Raw genomic sequence first — 20,960 nt, 5'->3', positions numbered from 1 at the left:
TAACCTATTAACCGGAGGCTCAGCCCAAATTATTGTTTTCTTGCCTATTTCAGTGTTTCGAAGAAAAGGAATATCAAACGGAGTCCAAACGGAATGAAACCTTCGGGAGAGTTATTTTTGAAACGGAAGCAATCCAGGAGACTTAGAGTAGACGTCAGGGAAGCTTCGAGGAAGCCACGAGGCAGGGAGGCGCGCCTCCCACCCTCGTGGGCCCCTCGTGGCTCCCCTGGCCGACTTCTTTCGCCTATATATGTCCATATACCCTAAAAACATCAGAGAGCATAATAGATCAGGAGTTCCACCGCCAGAAGCCACCGTAGCCACCAAAAACCAATCTAGACCCGTTCCGGCACCCTGCCGGAGGGGGGATCCCTCTCCAGTGGCCATCTTCATCATCCCGGCGCTCACCATGACGAGGAGGGAGTAGTTCACCCTCGGGGATGAGGGTATGTACCAGTAGCTATGTGTTTGATCTCTCTCTCTCTCTCGTGTTCTTGATTTGGCATGATCTTGATGTATCGCGAGCTTTGCTATTATAGTTGTATCTTATGATGTTTCTCCCCCTCTACTCTCTTGTAATGGATTGAGTTTTTCCTTTGAAGTTATCTTATCGGATTGAGTCTTTAAAGATTTGAGAACACTTGATGTATGTCTTGCATGTGCTTATCTATGGTGACAATGGGATATCACTTGATCCACTTGATGTATGTTTTGGTGATCAACTTGCGAGTTCCGTGACCTCATGAACTTATGCATAGGGGTTGGCAAACGTTTTCGTCTTGACTCTTCGGTAGAAACTTTGAGGCACTCTTTGAAGTTCTTTGTGTTCGTTGAATAGATGAATCTGAAATTGTGTCATGCTTATCGTATAATCATACCCACGGATAATTGAGGTGACATTGGAGTATCTAGGTGACATTAGGGTTTTGGTTTATTTGTCTCTTAAGGTGTTATTCTAGTACTAACTCTTGAATAGATCGATCAGAAAGAATAACTTTGAGGTGGTTTCGTACCCTACAATAATCTCTTCGTTTGTTCTCCGCTATTAGTGACTTTGAAGTGACTCTTTGTTGCATGTTGAGGGATAGTTATATGATCCAATTATGTTATTATTGTTGAGAGAACTTGCACTAGTAAAAGTATGAATCCTAGGCCTTGTTTCCTAGCATTGCAATACCGTTTACGCTCACTTTTATCATTAGTTACCTTGCTGTTTTTATATTTTCAGATTACAAAAACCTATATCTACCATCCTTATTGCACTTGTATCACCATCTCTTCGCCAAACTAGTGCACATATATAATTTATCATTATATTGGGTGTGTTGGGGATACAAAAGACTCTTTGTTATTTGGTTGCAGGGTTGTTTGAGAGAGACCATCTTCATCCTACGCCTCCCATGGATTGATAAACCTTAGGTCATCCACTTGAGAAAAATTTGCTACTGTCCAACAAATCTCTGTACTTGAAGGCCCAACAATGTCTACAAGAAGAAGGTTGCGTAGTAGACATCAGCCAGCCGCCCTACCGTGGTATTCTACACCCGCGGCGCTGGCCGGGCCTCTACACCACCACTGGCTGCTTCAGCCGCTGCCCGCCGCCGCGCCCCAATGGCCGCAGTGGCCGGCGCTGACCCTCGTCACGTCACCCACGTCACACGGGTCCTCGCCACCACCGCCCTGGCAGCCGCCGAACCCCGGGGCCACCGCGACGCTGGTTGGGCCGCTGCAGCCCTCGCTACAGCTACAGCCAGCCCCCTCCACCGCCCTGATCTGGCCACAATGGCCGGTCGCGGCCATCGCCGCGCCCGCCGCCTCCGTCGTTTCCAGGCAGCAGCTGCTGCCGCTGCCGGTGCCTCCACCGCCCAGCACCGGGCTGACTACAACCGCGCCGACGGGCGTGCTGATTCAGCAAGTGCGGTTCCCGCCCTCGCCGTCCCAGCTTCCAGCCTGGTTGACCGGGACGTCACCGCCGCCAGTCTACACCATGGTCGCGGACCAGCCGGCACCCTCTCTGCCGTACGACGGGCCCTCCGGCTCCGCGGGGTTTCCACGCTGGCTTCGACGGGCCGCCGCATTCCTGCGGACCACCTGTCCACACCGGACCAACGCCATCCTCTTCGTTGCTCCGTACCGCCGAGCCGTACACTCACGACGGTCATGCTCAGACACCGTCGCGCTTTGCCAAGCTCGCCTTCGCCACCTACGACGGCAACGAGGGCCCCCTCAACTGGCTCAACCAGTGCGAGCAGTTCTTCCGGGGGCAATGGATGCTCGCGTCAGACCGCACCTGGCTCGCCTCTTATCACCTCCGCGGCGCCGCACAGACGTGGTTCTACGCCCTCGAGCGGGACGAGGGCGGCATGCCCCCATGGGAGCGTTTTCGCGAGTTCTGCCTCCTTCGATTCGGACTACCAATACGTGGGAGCCGGCTGGCGGAGTTGGGTCGCCTTCCCTTCACCTCTACGGTGCAGGACTACACCGACCGCTTTCAGGCCCTGGCGTGCCACGCGTTCGGCATGACGGCTCACCAGCGGGCCGAACTCTTCGTCGGCGGTCTGCCAGATCATATCCGCGTGGACGTCGAGCTGCAGGGACCCCGGGACCTCCAGACGGCCATGTACTACGCCCGCACGTTCGAGCGCCGCGCGGTGGCCATCCCGCAGGCATCACCGTCCCGGGCCGCTGGGCCGCCACCCTGGCCGGATGTTCCCGCGCAGGGTCAGCCTGCTCAGGCTTCCGCGGCACCCCTTGCCGTGACCGCGACGCGCCCGTTCCGTCGGCTCACCTCGGCCGAGCTACTCGAGCGTCGCCGCCAAGGGTTGTGCTTCAACTGCGACGAGACCTACATGCCCGGCCACGTCTACCCCCGACTCTTCTACCTGGAGGCTACAGACTACATTGAGGAGGACGTCGTCGCCGCCGGGCTCGGCGACCTGGCCGCCTCAGATGTCGCGGAGGTGTTTGATGCTGGTTGATCACCTCGAGGAGTTCAGCAAGCGCTTCCCCGTCTTACAGCTCGAGGACGAGCTGTTTGTGCAGGCGGGGAGAAGTGTTATGACCGGCATATTAGGGGCTTAGCCTAGTAGGCTATGGCCCAAGTTATCTTATCGTTATTAGGGGCTTAGCCCAATTATCTTATCGTTGTTAGGGTCGTTTGCTTAGGAGTCAAGTAAACCTCTCTATATAAGGAAAGAAGATGTATCAATTTAATCAAGCAAGAAGCAATCAGTATTTGTTCGGCTTCCCTTAAGGAGTCGGGAGACCTAACCCTAGCCGCCTCTTGCGCCGCCGCCGCCTCTTCTCCACCATGCAAGGACGGCGCCCAGCTGCCGCCTGCCGCGCCCTCGGTCTCGTCTTCCTCCATCTTTTCCCTACAGTCTCCGTCCTAGAACCGGCAAAATCCTAACTCATAATAATCATGATCTCTTTGAAGCCCCCGATGCACATCCATGGAAGTTTCTCATGATTGTGAAGAATGCGAAGTAGTCGCCAAGTTTCTGACTTCTCCTTCGCATCACCTCTAATCATGCTTTGGTCAGTTGTTGGGAAACACACATCGCTATGAATGGACAAATTTGCTAATCCTCTCTTCAGAGTATCACTTTATATTTTGGAATCCTTTCAGTTAGAGGCTGTGTGCTTCAGGCCATTGTTGCTGATGCCGAGTGAGACTGTCAGCTAAAGCAACGCGTTTGATTCAATAATTTCCCAAAAATCAACAACAGGTTTCTTTCTAAGTCATTAATCTTACTTTCAGTTGAATCATGCCTCAGTATGCATCGAGAAAGGATATCTACATCTTTGCATTCGGTAGGTACTCCAAATTTTGTGTCAGTGTGAGATACACTGACGAGGCTCGTGAAGTTACTGTTCTTGCTTGGTGTGTTACATAGCTGTCCGTTTTTACGTATTACCAAGAATCATGTCCTGATAATCTAACGCATTTTTTCAGCCAACAACAACAAAGCCTTTAGTTCAAAACAAGTTGGGATAGACTAGAGATAAAACCCATAAAATCTCGCGACCAACTCATGGCTCTGGCACATGGATAGCAAGCTTTCACGCCCTCCTGTTCATAGGGCCAGTTCTTTTGGGTGATTCTACCAGAATCGCCCCCCTCCCCAGCTTCTCCCAGAATCACCATTCCATATGTTTTTTACAATCCTAGCTAATTAGATCTTAACTAGATAGGATTGTAAAAAAAAATATGGAGTGGCGATTCTGGGAGAAGCTGGGGAAGGGGGTGATTCTGGGAGAATCGCCGAAAAGAACTGGCCCATAGCTAGTTCTTTGGTGCTTTGGTGGTGATACTCCACCCCCCCACCCCCCTCTCTAAACAGACTCCTCCCATGTCAAATTCGATCTACTCCGACCGTTCTTGACATGCTTCGCACGCTTTAGCCGTTCACTATGCACTGGAGTTTCTGGAGGCCTGCGTTGGATATGCCCAAAAGCATTTTTTCAGCCAAGGAAGGGATTTTTTAAAGCATTATAAACTGCGAAAATGCCTTTTGGAGCTCGGCCTCCATGGAGGCCGGTTTTTGAAAAACACAAAATTCATGAAAATTCATATTTCTACAATTCAAAAACATCTGAAAAAAATTAGAGACATACATGGAGGCATAACACACATGTGTGTAAATTTTTAGGACAAAATACGTTGAAATGAAGGCTGTGCAAAAAAGACAAATCTGAGGCTTTTTAACACATGTTACTATTCATCCTCAAAGTCCAGAAATTTGTCTTTTTTCTATAGGTCGCATTTCGAAGTATTTCATCTTGAATTTTTACACACACATACATTTCATCCGTGTATAGTTGCATATTTATTTTCAGAATTTTTTGAAGTCAAAAAGTTTGAATTTTGAATTTTTCAAAAATAAAGGGCTCCATGGAGCTCGGTCACCAAAACGCCCTACTCTATAAACTGCCTTTTCCCCTACTTGTGTACTCTCCAATACAGAGAGAGTACCTTTCAGTTGAATTTTCTCCAATGCATTCATTTCAAACTTTCTGAAACACATCAATCACAAGATAACAAGAATCAGTTCAGTCCACTTGCTTAAGAATCTTCAATTCCATGATCCATGTGTTTTAGAAATGGGGACGCGAGTTTCAGCGGGCAACAAACCATCGACCTTGAAGGAATGCCTCTACATACACTTGTACAAAAAAAATCAGCAATTTTGCACAGAAACAAAATATATGTCTACATTCTTCAAAACGTAGGGGAATCAGCTAAAGTTGAAAATTACACGTTTCAGAAAAGATGAAAGATAAAAGAACCCAACTAGCAAAACCCGAGAATGCGCTCAACATGCTGTGCTACAGATTTTGCAAGGCTTTCTGCTGCTTCCACGGTAGATGCCTCTGCGTATACTCTTACCACATCCTCAGTTCCAGATGGCCGCACAAAGCATCGCCCATGAGAGTAATTAACTGCAATAAAATACATAAGTTTTAGTACATTTTCATTCATCAATGTTCAGATTTTAGATGTAACAACAATATCACACAATTAAGATATTACTCACCGACTTCCTTATCTATCAATTCTTGCAAGCCAGATGGTTGGCAAACTTTTCGTTCTGCATCAGTTGTAACAATAGAAGTTCGATCTTTCACTTTAACCTGAACAATTGTCACATTATGGAAACAAAATAGTAGTAAGAAGCTTGACCAATAAGTTAAGAGGAATAGCGCATTATATAATTATAGAAGTAACAGCTTGCCTTAAGTTGTTTACTTGGTAGATCAGTGTATAGGTCACACCAATTCTGGAATGACCATCTCTTATGCTGTAAAACAGCCTCCACCAAAAGCATTCCACTTATAGCATCACCCACTGCTTGATTAATTAATTGACTTGCTGCTACCAATCTCGAGGCAGCTTGGTGCTGTGGAGAACCTGAGGAAAGAGTTGTGGGGAAGGACATTTAGATCAATAAAGGAAAAACAGCACAAGAGCTAAAAAGAAAAGAAACAATAAGCTTTTGCACAAGCCATGAATAGCTCACCTGCAGCTTCAGAAAGCCTAGCAGTCAAAGACTCAAGCCGTGAGACAAACTCATCATTGAATAGCACTGTCCCGTGTCCATTGGCCTCAAAGTAGACACCAATATCATATTCTAGAGCTTTCTTGTGGAGATATTTCACTCCTGTTGAAGTGAAGACAACTTCAAGACCAAGATTTTTAAGAAATTCTGTTGATGCTCCATTGGCATAAGCAGTTTGAACTACACCAAACCTTGTAGGCAATAATCCTTTATTGTCTTCTCCATTGATAATATCCAACTGTTCTCTAATAAAGAGGACAAATAGTGATAATATCTTATCGCCATCGACAAGATCAACACTAGTCTTGCTAGGCGATGTAACATGAAAATACACAAGTCTATCTGCATCACCATCGAAACTTGCACACCTGAATGTTATATTAGAATGTTCACATAAGTATCCATCAAATGTGAACATATAACAGCAAATTTAAGCAGTATAACCAATACTCACCTGACACCAACATCATTAGGGCCAAAACCAAGAGGAAGAACCTTCTCCTTTTGAACAAAGTCAGCACCACACCTCTCATTAAGTATTCCTTCTCCTTCTTTTCCTGAATTTCTCACAAGAATGTCTAATCTGGCCAGATTTGACTTTATTTGTTCCAACTTCAACCCACCAATACCGTTTGCGCCATCCACAATTAGTTTCTCATTTAGGTCATCGATGCCTTTATCATCAGGGGTTAATTCCAATAAATGCCTGTTGTGCCAATCAATGCAATTGTTCAGCAAATAATGCAGTGTTCTCCGGGACTGATTACACGTGCAGGAATGACAAACGACCTGAATGACTCGGCGATTTGTGTAAAATAATCCGCTTCAGAGGCTTTCAAGCCTCTGTTTTTGTTACGAACCATCCAGTGTAGCTGCGGAGTTGTCAGGATCCCCATGTCAAGTGCAACTGAGCCTACTATTGTGCTTATACCCTTCATTCACAAAAGTGTTTCAGATAAGTAATCAGATCGACTCAGCCAACAGTACTAAAACAGAGGGTGTTAATGATATACTTTGACTGCAACGTGGAGGAGGTACTCTCCAGTAGGCCTCGTGTCTCTTGCCAACAGCACTTGCGCCGAGTGACCTCCACCAAGTGTAATCCCTTCATCCTTCGCAAACTGAAGCACCAGCTGCATATGAACAAAGACCAAGACAAACTGAGAATAGAAGGTTGGTAGGAACTAACACTATCAATTCAACGATAAAACCGAGGCATCCTATCCGGGTATGGCTTTCGAGCATCATACGTAGAGTACAACAATTAGCATCACTAGACAATTTTTGCATCCAACTAACTGAGGCATTACCAAACCAACCCAAGAGAAACAATTTAGCTGAATTGATCTTTTCGCCTACCTGCAGGAGCGCGTCGGGGGTGGGGGCATTGGCGAGGGCGTCGGAGAAGGGCTCCCAGGCCTGCGACATCATGCCGCCGTCGGCGTCCACGATCTTGACGCCGTTGTCGGCGACGGGGTTGTGCGAGGCCGTGATGACCAGCCCGACGGCGGCGCCGCCCAGCTTCAGCGAGCGCAGCGCCGCGACGATCCCGGCGCGGCACACCGCGGGGGCCATGGTGCTCCCGTCGGCGCGGAACCCCGCCGTCCCGTAGGAGAAGGTCGCGCCGGCGGGCACGGGGAAGAGGGACGCCACGGCGAGCAGCGCCGCGCGCTGCGAGCCTCCTGGGTCGGCCATGGCGGCAGGGGCGGATCTGGACGGCGGTGGGAAGCAGGGGCGCGATGGGGGGAACGAGCCTGGCTGGCTGGGTTGGACTGGAGCCTGGGAAGGTCAGAGTCGAAGTTGACCCGAAGAGGAGATGTTCGCTTCAGATCGCGGTGCGAAGGGATCGTCCGGACCACGAACGACTAGATGAGCCGGGGCAGGTAGGGCCTACCTGGTAGTGGTAGCCACGCGCGTGCTTCTCAATTCGAACATGGCTGTGCTGCCCCCGAAGAATGGAAGCACCTCCGATAACACTCGTGTTGGCCCTCCGATAACACTCGTGTTGGCACCGAAGCCACCCCCGCTGTGTTGTCACCGAACCCATCTCTCGTACAACCGAAGCCATCCCATTGCGAATGTTGCCATCAAAGCCATCTCTCATGTTGTCATCGAAGACACCATTGATGGCATCTCCCATCATGTTTATGTAGCCGCCCATTCCACCGCTCATGGCACCTTCCATTTCTCCTCTCATTTCACCGCCCATTGGCACCTTTCGTTACTCCTTCCATTTCATCCATGGCATCTCTTATTCCTTCTCTCATCATGTTTTTCATGCATTTACTTCTTCATGATCATTTCATCATGACAAAGCTCGACATACGCCTTTGCTTTGGGGTTGAGGAGGTCATTTGTGTCCATCTATATCTATACCAATATAAAAAGACTTAAAGGGGCAGATCCAATTGATCCCGGCCATCGAACTAAGTCAATCCAACGACCTAGATTGTTCCAATGGCGAGTGCTAAATGTGTTTAACGTGTAATTAATATCATACCAAATAATCCCCCGCAAAAAAATATCATACCAAATATTGCACTAATCACAGAATTAACACAAATAATACCATACATAATAACCGTGTGCAATTAATATATTGCCTAAATATTAACGTGCGTTGCATGTGCGCATTTACTAGTGAACATAAACTTGAGTGCCTTCTCCTCCATCATCTTGAGCTCTTCGGCCGCCACCTTTCTCTCCTCTAGTTCAATCTTTCTCTCGTTGGTCGCTGCCCTCAGCCGCTCGGCTTCCCCCTCTCCTCCATTTCTTTTAACTTCAACATTTTTTTTCGGCATACTCTTTCCTCACAATGACAATGACGTCAAATCCTTCTTTAAGATCATTGTCTTCGGCCTTCATATCATTTACTTTTGTAGTTCCATCCGGCCGATATTATTTGGTCGCCTAGTGAGGAGTGGGGCGCCTTCTCTCCTCGCCACCACCACCCTATGATCGACAACCAAACTTTTCTTCTTCGTAGCATAAAAAACTTGTCGATTCTTCCACTTCTCCTCATTCTTGAGCTCTTTTGTAGCAATGATGAAAAGTGAAGGTTTTTTCTTTCTTTTTTCTCTTCTCTCCGTTCTTGCTTCTTTCTCAGAAAAAATCGTGCATAATTGTTTTCTTCAACAAAACAACAAAAGTACTGTCGTGGTGGACGCATGGCAGATGCCAAGGGATGGCTAAAGAGAGGAGGAGGCTTGAGGGCACTGGTGGGCTCTAGAGGCGAGGTCGGCATGAGCGAGCGTGGGACGCAAGACATACGCAGGTTCGGGGCTCTCCGGAGAGATAACACCCCTAGTCCTGCCGAGTGTGATTAATATGTAACAGTACAGGGTCACTCCTGGAGCTGTATGGAGGAAGGAGGAATGCTGGCCAAGGCTTAGGCAGCTCCCTCTCCTCGGGTATTGCTAGCTAGGTGTGTGTGCAAGTGAAAGGAGATGATCCGCCCGTATGCATGAGGGCTCCTGGGGGGTTTTATAGGTCAACCCCCAGGGGTACAATGGTAATGTTACAAGGTGGTAGGGCCGGGTCGTCAGTGTCCAGGAACCCGGTGCTGGGACCCGCCGGGTACCGGGCATCGTCGGGTTCCCCGGGCATGGGACCCGCCGGGTACAGGGGCGCTGTTGGTCGTCTTGTCGATCGTCAGGGAGTGGCCGTGTTGAGTCGGCTATAGTGGCGCTCCGTCAGGTCGCCGCTTGTTGGCGTCATGGATGACGATGGGTGCACTGTTGCCACGCCGACCCTGGTCAGCGGGTAGGTGGGGGCCACTGTTGCCTCGTCCGGCTGACCAGAGGCATGGGCGGGGTACTGTGGCTTCGGTCATTAGTTGGTGGGGACTTGTCCCATCGTACGACTGGGATGGGACGGCCGCTGACCCTTGTCTGGGTTGGAGAACACGCCACGGGGGGAGCTGGCTTGTTGGAGAAGTCTTGAGGATTAGGCCGGGTCGAGCGACCCGGCCAAGCGCGAGCCGTCTTGAGGGGCGATGTTGGCCCCGTTGTTTTTGAAAAGGATCCGGGTTCCGTTGCCTGCCCGAGGTTCATCCCCCCGACAGTAGTCCCCGAAGATGTGAAGGTCTGCCGTCTTCAGATGGGAGGGCCTTCGCAGTTTCCCTCTTTGAAGGAGGCAAATTTTGAGGCCGCCGGGTCCGGCAACACCCACTATGTGCCGGCTTCCGGAAGCCGGATCGATGCATCCCGGTAGCGGCGGGAAACCGAGGAGTCCACCGAATCTTTGAGGCAATCTTTTGGGCTTCGCGCGGGCTCCACATGGCGTCCAGGAGCCGGAGGGACCTGACAGGCCACTCGCGTGACGGGACGGTGTGACGCGCAGGGGGCCCGCGGCCGCGCGCCCTCGGCCCACGCGCGCGGACTTATTGCGGCGTCCGCAAGTCGGTTGCCATTCTTGAGGCAGTTATTACGCACATATGTGCGCAGTTATTGCGGGGAAGTGGGAAAGGCGAGCGCAAACGATCCCACTCCCCCGTGTTTTAAATTGTGGCCTATAAATTGGGGCGAGGAGGGGGCGGCGGAAATCATTCTCACTCGTGCCCCCTGCCTTCGTCTTGCTTCCTCTGCTTCTTGCGACCGCCGCTGATACGTCTCCGTCGTATCTACTTTTCCAAACAATTTTGGCCTTGTTTTGGACTCTAACTTGCATGATTTGAATGTAACTAACCCGGACTGACGCTGTTTTCAGTAGAATTGCCATGGTGTTATTTATGTGCAAAAACAAAAGTTCTCGGAATGACCTGAAACTCCATGGAGCGTCTTTTTGGAAATAATGAAAAATACTGGTAGAAGATCAAGGCCAGGGGCCCCACACCCTAGCCACGAGGGTGGGGGGTGCGCCTGCCGCCCTGGGCGCGCCCCCCTACCTCGTGGGCCCCCTGGAGCTCCTCCGACCTCAACTCCAACTCTATATATTTGCTTTCGGGGAGAAAAAAAATCAAGGAGAAGGATTCATCGCGTTTTATGATACGGAGCCGCTGTCAAGCGCTAAAACCTCTTGGGGGGGCTGATCTGGAGTCCGTTCGGGGCTCCGGAGAGGGGAATCCATCGCCATCGTCATCATCAACCATCCTCCATCACCGATTTCATGATGCTCACCGCCGTGCGTGAGTAATTCCATCGTAGGCTTGCTGGACGGTGATGGGTTGGATGAGATCTATCATGTAATCGAGTTAGTTTTGTTAGGGTTTGATCCCTAGTATCCACTATGTTCTCAGATTGATGTTGCTATGACTTTGCTATGCTTAATGCTTGTCACTAGGGCCCGAGTGCCATGATTTTAGATCTGAACCTATTATGTTTTCATCAATATATGAGTGTTCTTGATCCTATCTTGCAAGTCTATAGTCACCTACTATGTGTTATGATCCGGCAACCCCGAAGTGACAATAATCGGGACCACTCCCGGTGATGACCGTAGTTTGAGGAGTTCATGTATTCACTATGTGTTAATGATTTGGTCCAGTACTCTATTAAAAGGAGGCCTTAATATCCCTTAGTTTCCATTAGGACCTCGCTGCCATGGGAGGGCAGGACAAAAGATGTCATGCAAGTTCTTTTCCATAAGCATGTATGACTATATTCGGAATACATGCCTACATTACATTGATGAATTGGAGCTAGTTCTGTGTCGTTGAGGACGACACCCCGCCGCAGACCGACATGGTCTAGCGGGCGGGGGCCGACGGAGGCGGCGGTGACGCCGTCTTGGGAGAGGCGGCGCGGACGGCGCCGGCGGGGGCGGTTCGGACGCCAACGAGCGAGGTGTCGCCGGGGGTGGAGTGATACGTCTCCGTCGTATCTACTTTTCCAAACACTTTTGCCTTTGTTTTCGACTCTAACTTGCATGATTTGAATGGAACTAACCCGGACTGACGCTGTTTTTAGCAGAATTGCCATGGTGTTATTTTTGTGCAGAAATAGAAGTTCTCGGAATGACCTGAAAATCAACGGAGAATATTTTTGGAATATATAAAAAATACTGGTGAAAGAATCAAGGCCAGGGGGCCCACACCCTGTCCACGAGGGTGGGGGCGCGCCCCCTGCCTCGTGGGCCCCCTGGTGCTCCACCGACCTCAACTCCAACTCTATATATCCACTTTCAGGGAGAAAAAATCAGAGAGAAGGATTCATCGCGTTTTACGATACGGAGCCGCCGCCAAGCCCTAATCTCTCTCGAGAGGGCTGATCTGGAGTCTGTTCGGGGTTTCGGAGAGGGGAATCCGTTGCCATCGTCATCATCAACCTTCCTCCATCACCAATTTCATGATGCTCACCGCCGTGCATGACTAATTCCATCGTAGGCTTGCTGGATGGTGATGGGTTGGATGAGATTTATCATGTAATCGAGTTAGTTTTGTTAGGGTTTGATCCCTAGTACCCATTATGTTCTGAGATTGATGTTGCTATGACTTTGATATGCTTAATGCTTGTCACTAGGGCCCGATTGCCATGATTTCAGATCTGAACCTATTATGTTTCCATGAATATATGTGAGTTCTTGATCCTATCTTGCAAGTCTATAGTCACCTATTATGTGTTATGATCCGTTAACCCCCAAGTGACAATAATCGGGATACTTACCGGTGATGACCATAGTTTGAGGAGTTCATGTATTCACTAAGTGTTAATGTTTTGGTCCGGTACTCTATTAAAAGGAGGCCTTAATATCCCTTAGTTTCCAATAAGACCCCGCTGCCACGGGAGGGTAGGACAAAAGATGTCATGCAAGTTTTTTCCATAAGCACGTATGACTATATTCGGAATACATGCCTACATTACATTGATGAACTGGAGCTAGTTATGTGACACCCTATGTTATAACTGTTGCATGAGGAATCGCATCTGACATAATTATCCATCACTGATCCATTTCCTACGAGCTTTTCAGATATTGATCTTTGCTTAGTTACTTTTCCGTTGCCACTGTTACAATCACTACAAAACTGCTACTGTTACCTTTGCTACAGTTACCGCTACTATCATATTACTTTGCTATTAAATACTTTGATGCAGATATTAAGTTTTTCAGGTGTGGTTGAATTGGCAACTCAGCTGCTAATACTTGAGAATATTATTTGGCTCCCCTTGTGTCGAATCAATAAATTTGGGTTGAATACTCTACCCTCGAAAACTGTTGAGATCCCCTATACTTGTGGGTTATCAAGACTATTTTCTGGTGCCGTTGCCGGGGAGCATAGCTCTATTTTTTGAGTCACTTGGGATTTATATCTGTTGATCACTATGAAGAACTTGAAAGATAAAAGAACCAAGATTTTTCCCTCAACTACGAGGGGAGGTAAGGAACTGCCATCTAGCTCTGCACTTGATTCACCATCTGTTTTGAGTAAACTTGCGACACCTACACATGCTATTGATTCTGATAGGTCGCATGTTATTGATGATGCCACTTCTACTTTGCATGATACTTATGATGAAACTACTTCTATGCTTGATAACACTGTGCCATTAGGTGAATTTCTTGATGAACAACTTGCTAGTATTAGAGAGAATGAAATTATTGAAACTGATCATATTGATGAAAGTGATGATGAAGATTCTCCCCCTAGATATGAATTGCCTATTGTGCCTGAGGGTTATGTTATGGATGAAGAAACTGCTAGAGACTTTTTAGTTTGCAATGATAGATATGATCTTAAGAAATTATTAGCTAAGCTTAAAGAAAAGACTTTGAATGCTAGAATGAAATATGACCCTGCTTTTGCTACTTCGCCTATATGTATTCCCGATAAGGATTATGATTTCTCTGTCGGTCCTGAGTTAATTACTACGGTTGAATCTGATCCTTTCTATGGCTATGAATCTGAAACTGTTGTGGCACATCTTACTAAATTAAATGATATAGCCACCCTGTTCACTAATGATGAGAAAACTTGCTGTTACTTTATCCTTAAGTTGTTTATGTTCTCATTAAAGGGTGATGCTAAAAGATGGTTTAATTCTCTTGATCCTGGTTGTGTGCGTAGTCCCCAGGATATGATTTATTACTTATCTGCTAAATATTTCCCCGCTCATAAGAAACAAGCTGCCTTAAGGGAAATATATAATTTTGTGCAAATTGAAGAAGAGAGTCTCCCACAAGCTTTGGGGAGGCTTCTCCGATTACTTAATGTTTTTCCTGATCATCCCCTCAAGAAAAATGGAATACTTGATATCTTTTATAATGGACTAACCGATGCTTTCAGAGACCATCTGGATAGTTGTGTTGGTTGTGTTTTCAAGGGAATAACTGTTGATCAAGCTGAATTGCTATTGAATAATATGTTGAGTAATGAAAATGATTGGACACTTCCTGGATCAACTCCTAAGCCAATTCTGAAGGAAAGGGGTATTCCATTTGTCCGTCCCGAAGATATGCAAGAGGCAAAGAAATCTATGAAAGAAAAGGGTATTAAAGCTGAAGATGTTAAGAATTTACCACCTATTGAAGAAATACATGGTCTTGATAACCCGACAGAGGTAGTAAAGGTAAATTCTCTCTATAGATTTGATGAAGGTGATATTCCTCGTAATAAATCTGCTAACCAATGCTTAGATGAGTTTGATAATTTTATTGTTAAACAAGAAAACTTCAATGATTATGTTGGTAGACAATTGAAATGTAATGCTTATATGATTGAACACATGAGTGATTATATGTCTAGAGTTAAAGGTGAACTTAAACTTATTAGTAAATATGCTTCTATGGTTACCACTCAAGTAGAGCAAGTACTTAAGGCTCAGAATGATTTTCTCAATGAATTAAATAATAAGAAAAATGAATATGATGTTAGAGTTGTGACTAGAGGGGGTAAAATGACTCAGGAACCTCTGTATCATGAGGGCCACCCTAAGATAATTGAGCAAGATTCTCAAAGAACTAATGTTGATGCACCTAGTCCTTCTAAAAAGAAGAAAAGGAAAAATGATAGGACTTTGCATGCTTCTAGTGAACCTATTGTTGACACACCTGAGAATCCCAATGATATTTCTATTTTTGATGTTGAAACACAATCTGGTAATGAACATGAACCTAGTGATAATATTAATGATGATGTTCATGTTGATGCTCGACCTAGCAATGACAATGATGTAGAGATTGAACCTGCTGTTGATCTTGATAACCCACAATCAAACAATCAATGTTATGATAAGAGAGACTTTGTTGTTAGGAAGCACGGTAAAGAAAGAGAACCATGGGTTCAGAAACCCATGCCTTTTCCTCCTAAACCATCCAAGAAAAAGGATGATGAGGATTTTGAGCGCTTTGCTGAAATGATTAGACCTATCTTTTTGCGTATGCGTTTTACTGATATGCTTAAAATGAACCCTTATGCTAAATACATGAAGGATATTGTTACTAATAAAAGAAAGATACTGGAAGCTGAAATTTCCATCATGCTTGCTAATTATACTTTTAAAGGTGGAATACCAAAGAAACTAGGAGATCCCGGAGTACCAACTATACCATGCTCCATTAAAAAGAAACTATGTTAAAACTGCTTTATGTGATCTTGGAGCCGGTGTTAGTGTTATGCCTCTCTCTTTATATCGTAGACTTGATTTAAATAAGTTGACACCTACTGAAATATCTTTGCAAATGGCTGATAAATCAACTGCTATACCTGTCGGTATTTGTGAGGATGTTCCTGTTGTGGTTGCAAATGTTACTATTTTAACGGACTTTGTTATTCTTGATATTCCCGAGGATGATAGTATGTCTATTATTCTTGGTAGACCCTTTTTGAATATTGCAGGGGTTGTTATTGATTGAAACAAAGGCAATGTCACTTTTCATGTTAATGGTAATGAGCATACGGTACATTTTCCGAGGAAACAACCTCAAGTCCACAGTATTAATTCTATTGAAAAAATTTCAACGATTACTATTGGAGGTTTTGAATTTCCTCTTCCTACTGTCAAGAAGAAATATGATATTCTTATTATTGGGGATATGCATATCCCCGTTGAGGTAACCTAGTGTTATTCGAAAATTCTCCGGTTTCATGTTATTCGAAAAGAGTTTGTTAACAAGACTTGATCAACCTTGTTAGTGGATTCCTTTTGATGAGCATGAGATGGATGAAGTTAGAAAGCACAACTCTCTGTACTCTCCTTTTACCTTCTGTTATTGAGATTAAATAAAGCAAAATAGTATTCCTTGTCTATTTTCCGAATTATCCATGTAATAAAAAATACCCCGAAAATAAAAGTTCTCCAAATGTCCTGAAAATGAAATATGATTTTTTCTAGAATATTTAAGAATTATTGGCACTCAGAACACACCAGGGGACCCACCATGTGCCCACAAGGGTGGAGGGAGCACCGACCCCCCTGGGCACGCCCCCTGCCTCGTGGACCCCACGTGGGTCCCTCCACTTATTCCTGCGCCCACACACTTTGTCTTCCTCCAGAAAAAAATCATCCACCAGCTCAAACCCGAGTTCTAGCTCATCTTGCTACCATTTTTTATCTCCTTTCTCAAAGCTCCATTCACAAAACTGCTTTGGGGGATTGTTCTTCGGTACGTGACTCCTTCAATGGTCCAATTAGTTTTTGTTCTAGTGCTTTATTTTTTGCAATTTTTTGCTGCTTAGGTGACCCTGTTCTTGAGCTTGCATGTCAAATTTATGTGGTCAAAAGTAGTTCTATTGCATGATATGGCCTCTAGGCACTTGTAGGAGTAGTTGCTATCAATCTTGTTGAGTTTGGTTCACTTTTATTTTTGAGTTACTAAAAATTTCAGAAATTTTTCAGAGGAAGAAATATGTTTAGAAAAATGTACCAAGGTGGTTCCTCAAGGAAGCAAGGACCCAGGCCTGCGATACGTGAGCCGGAAACTGAACTACCAAGAGAAGCTCAAGTGCGACCTTGTGAATGGCCGTCAGAAGATTTTATGGTCCAAGCAGGAATTAAGGAGGAATTTGACGCATATGTGCGTAATGCTAAACTTGAGGGCTTCGTGTCAGATAAGTGCCCCCAATATTATCACCTAACTGATTCCTTTGTGAGAAGATTTAAATTTACATCATCACGCAATTCTCACACTGTCCTATTTGATCTCTATGATAAATCTTATACCATGGACTTAGAAGATTTTAATACTGCTTGTAAACTTCCACAGTGGGGTGATGTTAGTGAACCTTGCAAATCTGAATATAAAGACTTTCTTGCTAGTATCACTGTGGGGGAATCTAGAGAAATAACACAAGCTACCATAGGGAGCATTCATTTTCCTGCCATACATTATGTTGCTCTCTTTATAGGTAGATGCATTAATGGTAAGGATGAGGCATGTCACATGTGTGTTCCCGACCTCAGTGTTCTCAAGAGTGCTGTATTAGGAGATAAACAATATAACTTGGGGGTTATTGTTGCACATAGGTTGCATCTTAATAGTTTAACTGAAGATTTGTTTGGTGGAATTTATGCAACTCGTATAGCTAACTATCTTGATATACCCATACGAGGAAATGAAATTGAATTGCCTCCTACTTATCTGGATTATAATGCTATGGTTCCTCATCAGTTTGTTGAGAGGAACGATCAGTTCCTCCAGTACCGACTAATATTTGACAGGCGTCGCACTGTCCATGTTGCTCTCCCTACTCCTGCTTTCTTTGACTTTCAGACAAAAGGGAGATATGTTATAACCAGGGAGGAGACGAATGAGTACGAGAGGAGGACGGAGGCAGCTCGCCTCCAAGCTGCAGCTCGTCAGGCAGTAGCTGCTGCATCTTCAGATTTCCACCAAGCCAGATGTGGCCATAGACCAACTTAAGCCAAAATCCTAAGCTTGGGGGAGTATGTATTCCTCACCGATATTACATTCATGTTCACACACTCATGCCAATTGTCGGTGCTCATACTTTTTTATTGTATCATCCATGCCAGTTTATTTTCTTTTTAAGCTTTCTTCTTGTATGTTTGAAAAACCTTAATAAAAACCAAAAAATTACTTGTAGTTTTTAGCTAGTTTACTTTCCATGCTTGTAGTAGTAATTAAAAAGAAAACCCAAAAAGATTTCTCCTTCTTCTTTTGCTTGTTGGGAGCTTTCCCATGTAAATAGTTTTGTTTCTTTTCTTTTCTTTGGGGGCCGAGAGGAGAAGACCATGATGAAAATGTTGAGCGGCTCTCATATGCATTATTGTTGATTTAACCAAGAGCCCATATTACCTTGTCTTCTCCCATGTGTTGAATGCTTGCAGATTCCAGCTTAGTCCAATGCACGCGCACTATTACTATTATCCACACTATTCGGTTGTGCAAGTGAAAGGCAATAATGACGATATATGATGAACTGATTGAGATGAGAGAAGCTGGTATGAACTCGACCTCTCTTGTTTTTGTAAATATGATTAGTTCATCGTTCCTGATTCAGCCTATTATGAATGAAACAAGTTTGCAATGACAATTAGAGATTATAGTTGCTCATGCCATGCTTAATTTGCTAGGAGTTTATAATGGTTTACCTTGCGTGCCAACATGCTATTCAAATGGTTGTGATGTGGCATGATAGGGTGGTATCCTCCTTTGAACGATTCGAGTGGCTTGACTTGGCACAAGTTCACACATGTAGTTGAAACAAAATCAACATAGCCTCCACGATATTTATGTTCACGGTGAATTATATCCTACTCATGCTTGCATTCAATGTTGGTTAATTTTAATGCATGTTCATGACTGTTGTCGCTCTCTAACTGGTCGCTTCCCAGTCTCTTTCTAGCCTTCACTTGTACTAAGCGGGAATACTTCTTGTGCATCCAATTCCATAAACCCAAAGTTATTCCATATGAGTCCAGCATACCTTCCTATATGCGGTATCTACCTGCCGTTCCAAGTAAATTTGTATGTGCCAAACTCTAAACCTTCAAATAAAAATTCTGTTCTGTATGCTCGAATAGCTGATGTATCAACTAGGGTTGTCTATATCTTCCATGCTAGGCGGGTTATTCTCAAGAAGAGTGGACTCCGCTCCTCACTCACGAGAAAATGGCTGGTCACCGGGATGCCCTGTCCCATGCTCAAATCAAATCAAAATAATTGCAAACAAAACTCCCCCAGGATTGTTGTTAGTTGGAGGCACCCGTTGTTTCGGGCAAGCCATGGATTGATGCTTGTTGGTGGAGGGGGAGTATAAACTTTACCATTCTATTGGGAACCGCCTATAATGTGTGTAGCATGGAAGATATCGAGATCTCTCGGTTGTTATGTTGACAATAAAAGTATACCGCTCAAAATATTATTCATCTCTATTTAAAAACCAAGCTCTGGCACCTCTATAAATCCTTGCTTCCCTCTGCGAAGGGCCTATCCATTTACTTTTATGCTGAGTCATCATCCTCTTATTAAAAAGCACCAGTTGGAGAGCACCGCTGTCATTTGCATGTATTATTATTAGTTTACATTGACTATGACTGGATCTCTTGTACCATGAATTACAATTTCCAGTCAGCCCTTGATCTTAAGAGGTGCTCTGCATTTATGTTTTGGGGTCTCAGAAAGGGCTAGCGAGATACCATCTTGTTATATCATATTATGATTGTTTTGAGAAAGTGTTGTCATCCGAAATTTATTATTATTGCTCGCTAGTTGATTATGTCATTGATATGAGTAAATATGAGACCTAAATGTTATTGTGAATATGGTTAGTCATAATCTTTGCTGAAAACTTGAATGCTGGCTTTACATATTTACAACAACAAAAGCAAACAGAGTTTGTAAAAGTTTTTCTTTATCACTTCCAGTTTATCAACTGAATTACTTGAGGACAAGCAAAGGTTTAAGCTTGGGGGAGTTGATACGTCTCCGTCGTATCTACTTTTCCAAACACTTTTGCCCTTTCTTTGGACTCTAACTTGCATGATTTGAATGGAACTAACCAGGACTGATGTTGTTTTCAGCAGAATTGCCATGGTGTTAGTTTTTTTGCAGAAATAGAAGTTCTCGGAATGACCTGAAAATCAACGAAGAATATTTTTAGAATATATAAAAAATACCGGCAAAAGAATCAAGGCCAGGGGGCCCACACCCTGTCCACGAGGGTGGGGTGCGCCCCTGCCTCGTGGGCCCCCTGATGCTCCACCGGCCTCAACTCCAACTCTATATATTCACGTTTGGGGAGAAAAAAATCAGAGAGAATGATTCATCGCGTACGATATGGAGCCGCCGCCAAGCCCTAATCTCTCTTGGGAGGGCTGATCTGGAGTCCGTTCAGGGCTCCGGAGAGGGGAATCTGTCGCCATCGTCATCATTAACCTTCCTCCATCACCAATTTCATGATGCTCACCACCGTGCGTGAGTAATTCCATCATAGGCTTGCTGGACGGTGATGGGTTGGATGAGATTTATCATGAAATCGAGTTAGTTTTGTTAGGGTTTGATCGCTAGTATACATTATGTTCTGAGATTGATGTTGCTATAACTTTGCTATGCTTAATGCTTGTCTCTAGGGCCCGAATGACATGATTTCAGATCTGAATCTATTATGTTTCCATGAATATATGTGAGTTCTTGATCCTATCTTGCAAGTCTACACTACTAAGAAAACCCTTATAGACAATCAGTTACTAGTAGCGTGGGTTATACGCCCCGCGCTACTACTAAATAGCAGTAGCGCGGGAAAAAAAATGCGGTACTACTAAAGAATAGTAGTAGCATGGGTTTACCGTTCCTGCGCTACTACTAAGTGATACTGACCGTGCCACCGGAGCATGCAATAGTAGTGAAGTAGGTATAAAAACCGTGCTACTACTAAATTTATAATAGTAGCAGGTATGCCATCCCATGCTATTACTATGGATGTACCTCACTCAGTAGGAACGCCGCACCCGTGCCCGCGCTACAACTAATCGGCGTGCCCTACCACACCACACCGCACCG

The 20,960-nt window shown here is 45.3% G+C and overlaps 1 protein-coding gene and 1 pseudogene across 1 annotated transcript; one reads left to right on the top strand and one right to left on the bottom strand.

The window, feature by feature from the left end:
- The first annotated feature begins 1,611 nt into the window (after window positions 1-1,611).
- Window positions 1,612-2,978, top strand: LOC147958842 (uncharacterized; annotated as a pseudogene).
- Window positions 2,979-5,127: 2,149 nt separating this feature from the next.
- On the bottom strand, window positions 5,128-7,914 carry DRT101 (phosphoglucosamine mutase-like protein). Its single transcript, XM_048685129.2, has 8 exons — window positions 7,419-7,914; window positions 7,073-7,192; window positions 6,849-6,991; window positions 6,514-6,765; window positions 6,021-6,427; window positions 5,736-5,911; window positions 5,538-5,634; window positions 5,128-5,442 (listed from the first exon to the last, which is right to left on the bottom strand). Exons 1-8 carry the CDS (start codon window positions 7,752-7,754, stop codon window positions 5,294-5,296), a joined length of 1,680 nt encoding a protein of 559 aa, XP_048541086.1. The 5' UTR covers window positions 7,755-7,914; the 3' UTR covers window positions 5,128-5,293.
- Between the last annotated feature and the right edge of the window lie 13,046 nt (window positions 7,915-20,960).

The sequence above is a fragment of the Triticum urartu genome, chromosome 7A, assembly GCF_056163025.1.
Source record: "Triticum urartu cultivar PI428250 chromosome 7A, HENAU_Tu73, whole genome shotgun sequence".
In the NCBI taxonomy this organism is placed as follows: domain Eukaryota; kingdom Viridiplantae; phylum Streptophyta; class Magnoliopsida; order Poales; family Poaceae; genus Triticum; species Triticum urartu.
This window is presented reverse-complemented; position numbering and strand designations above follow the sequence as displayed.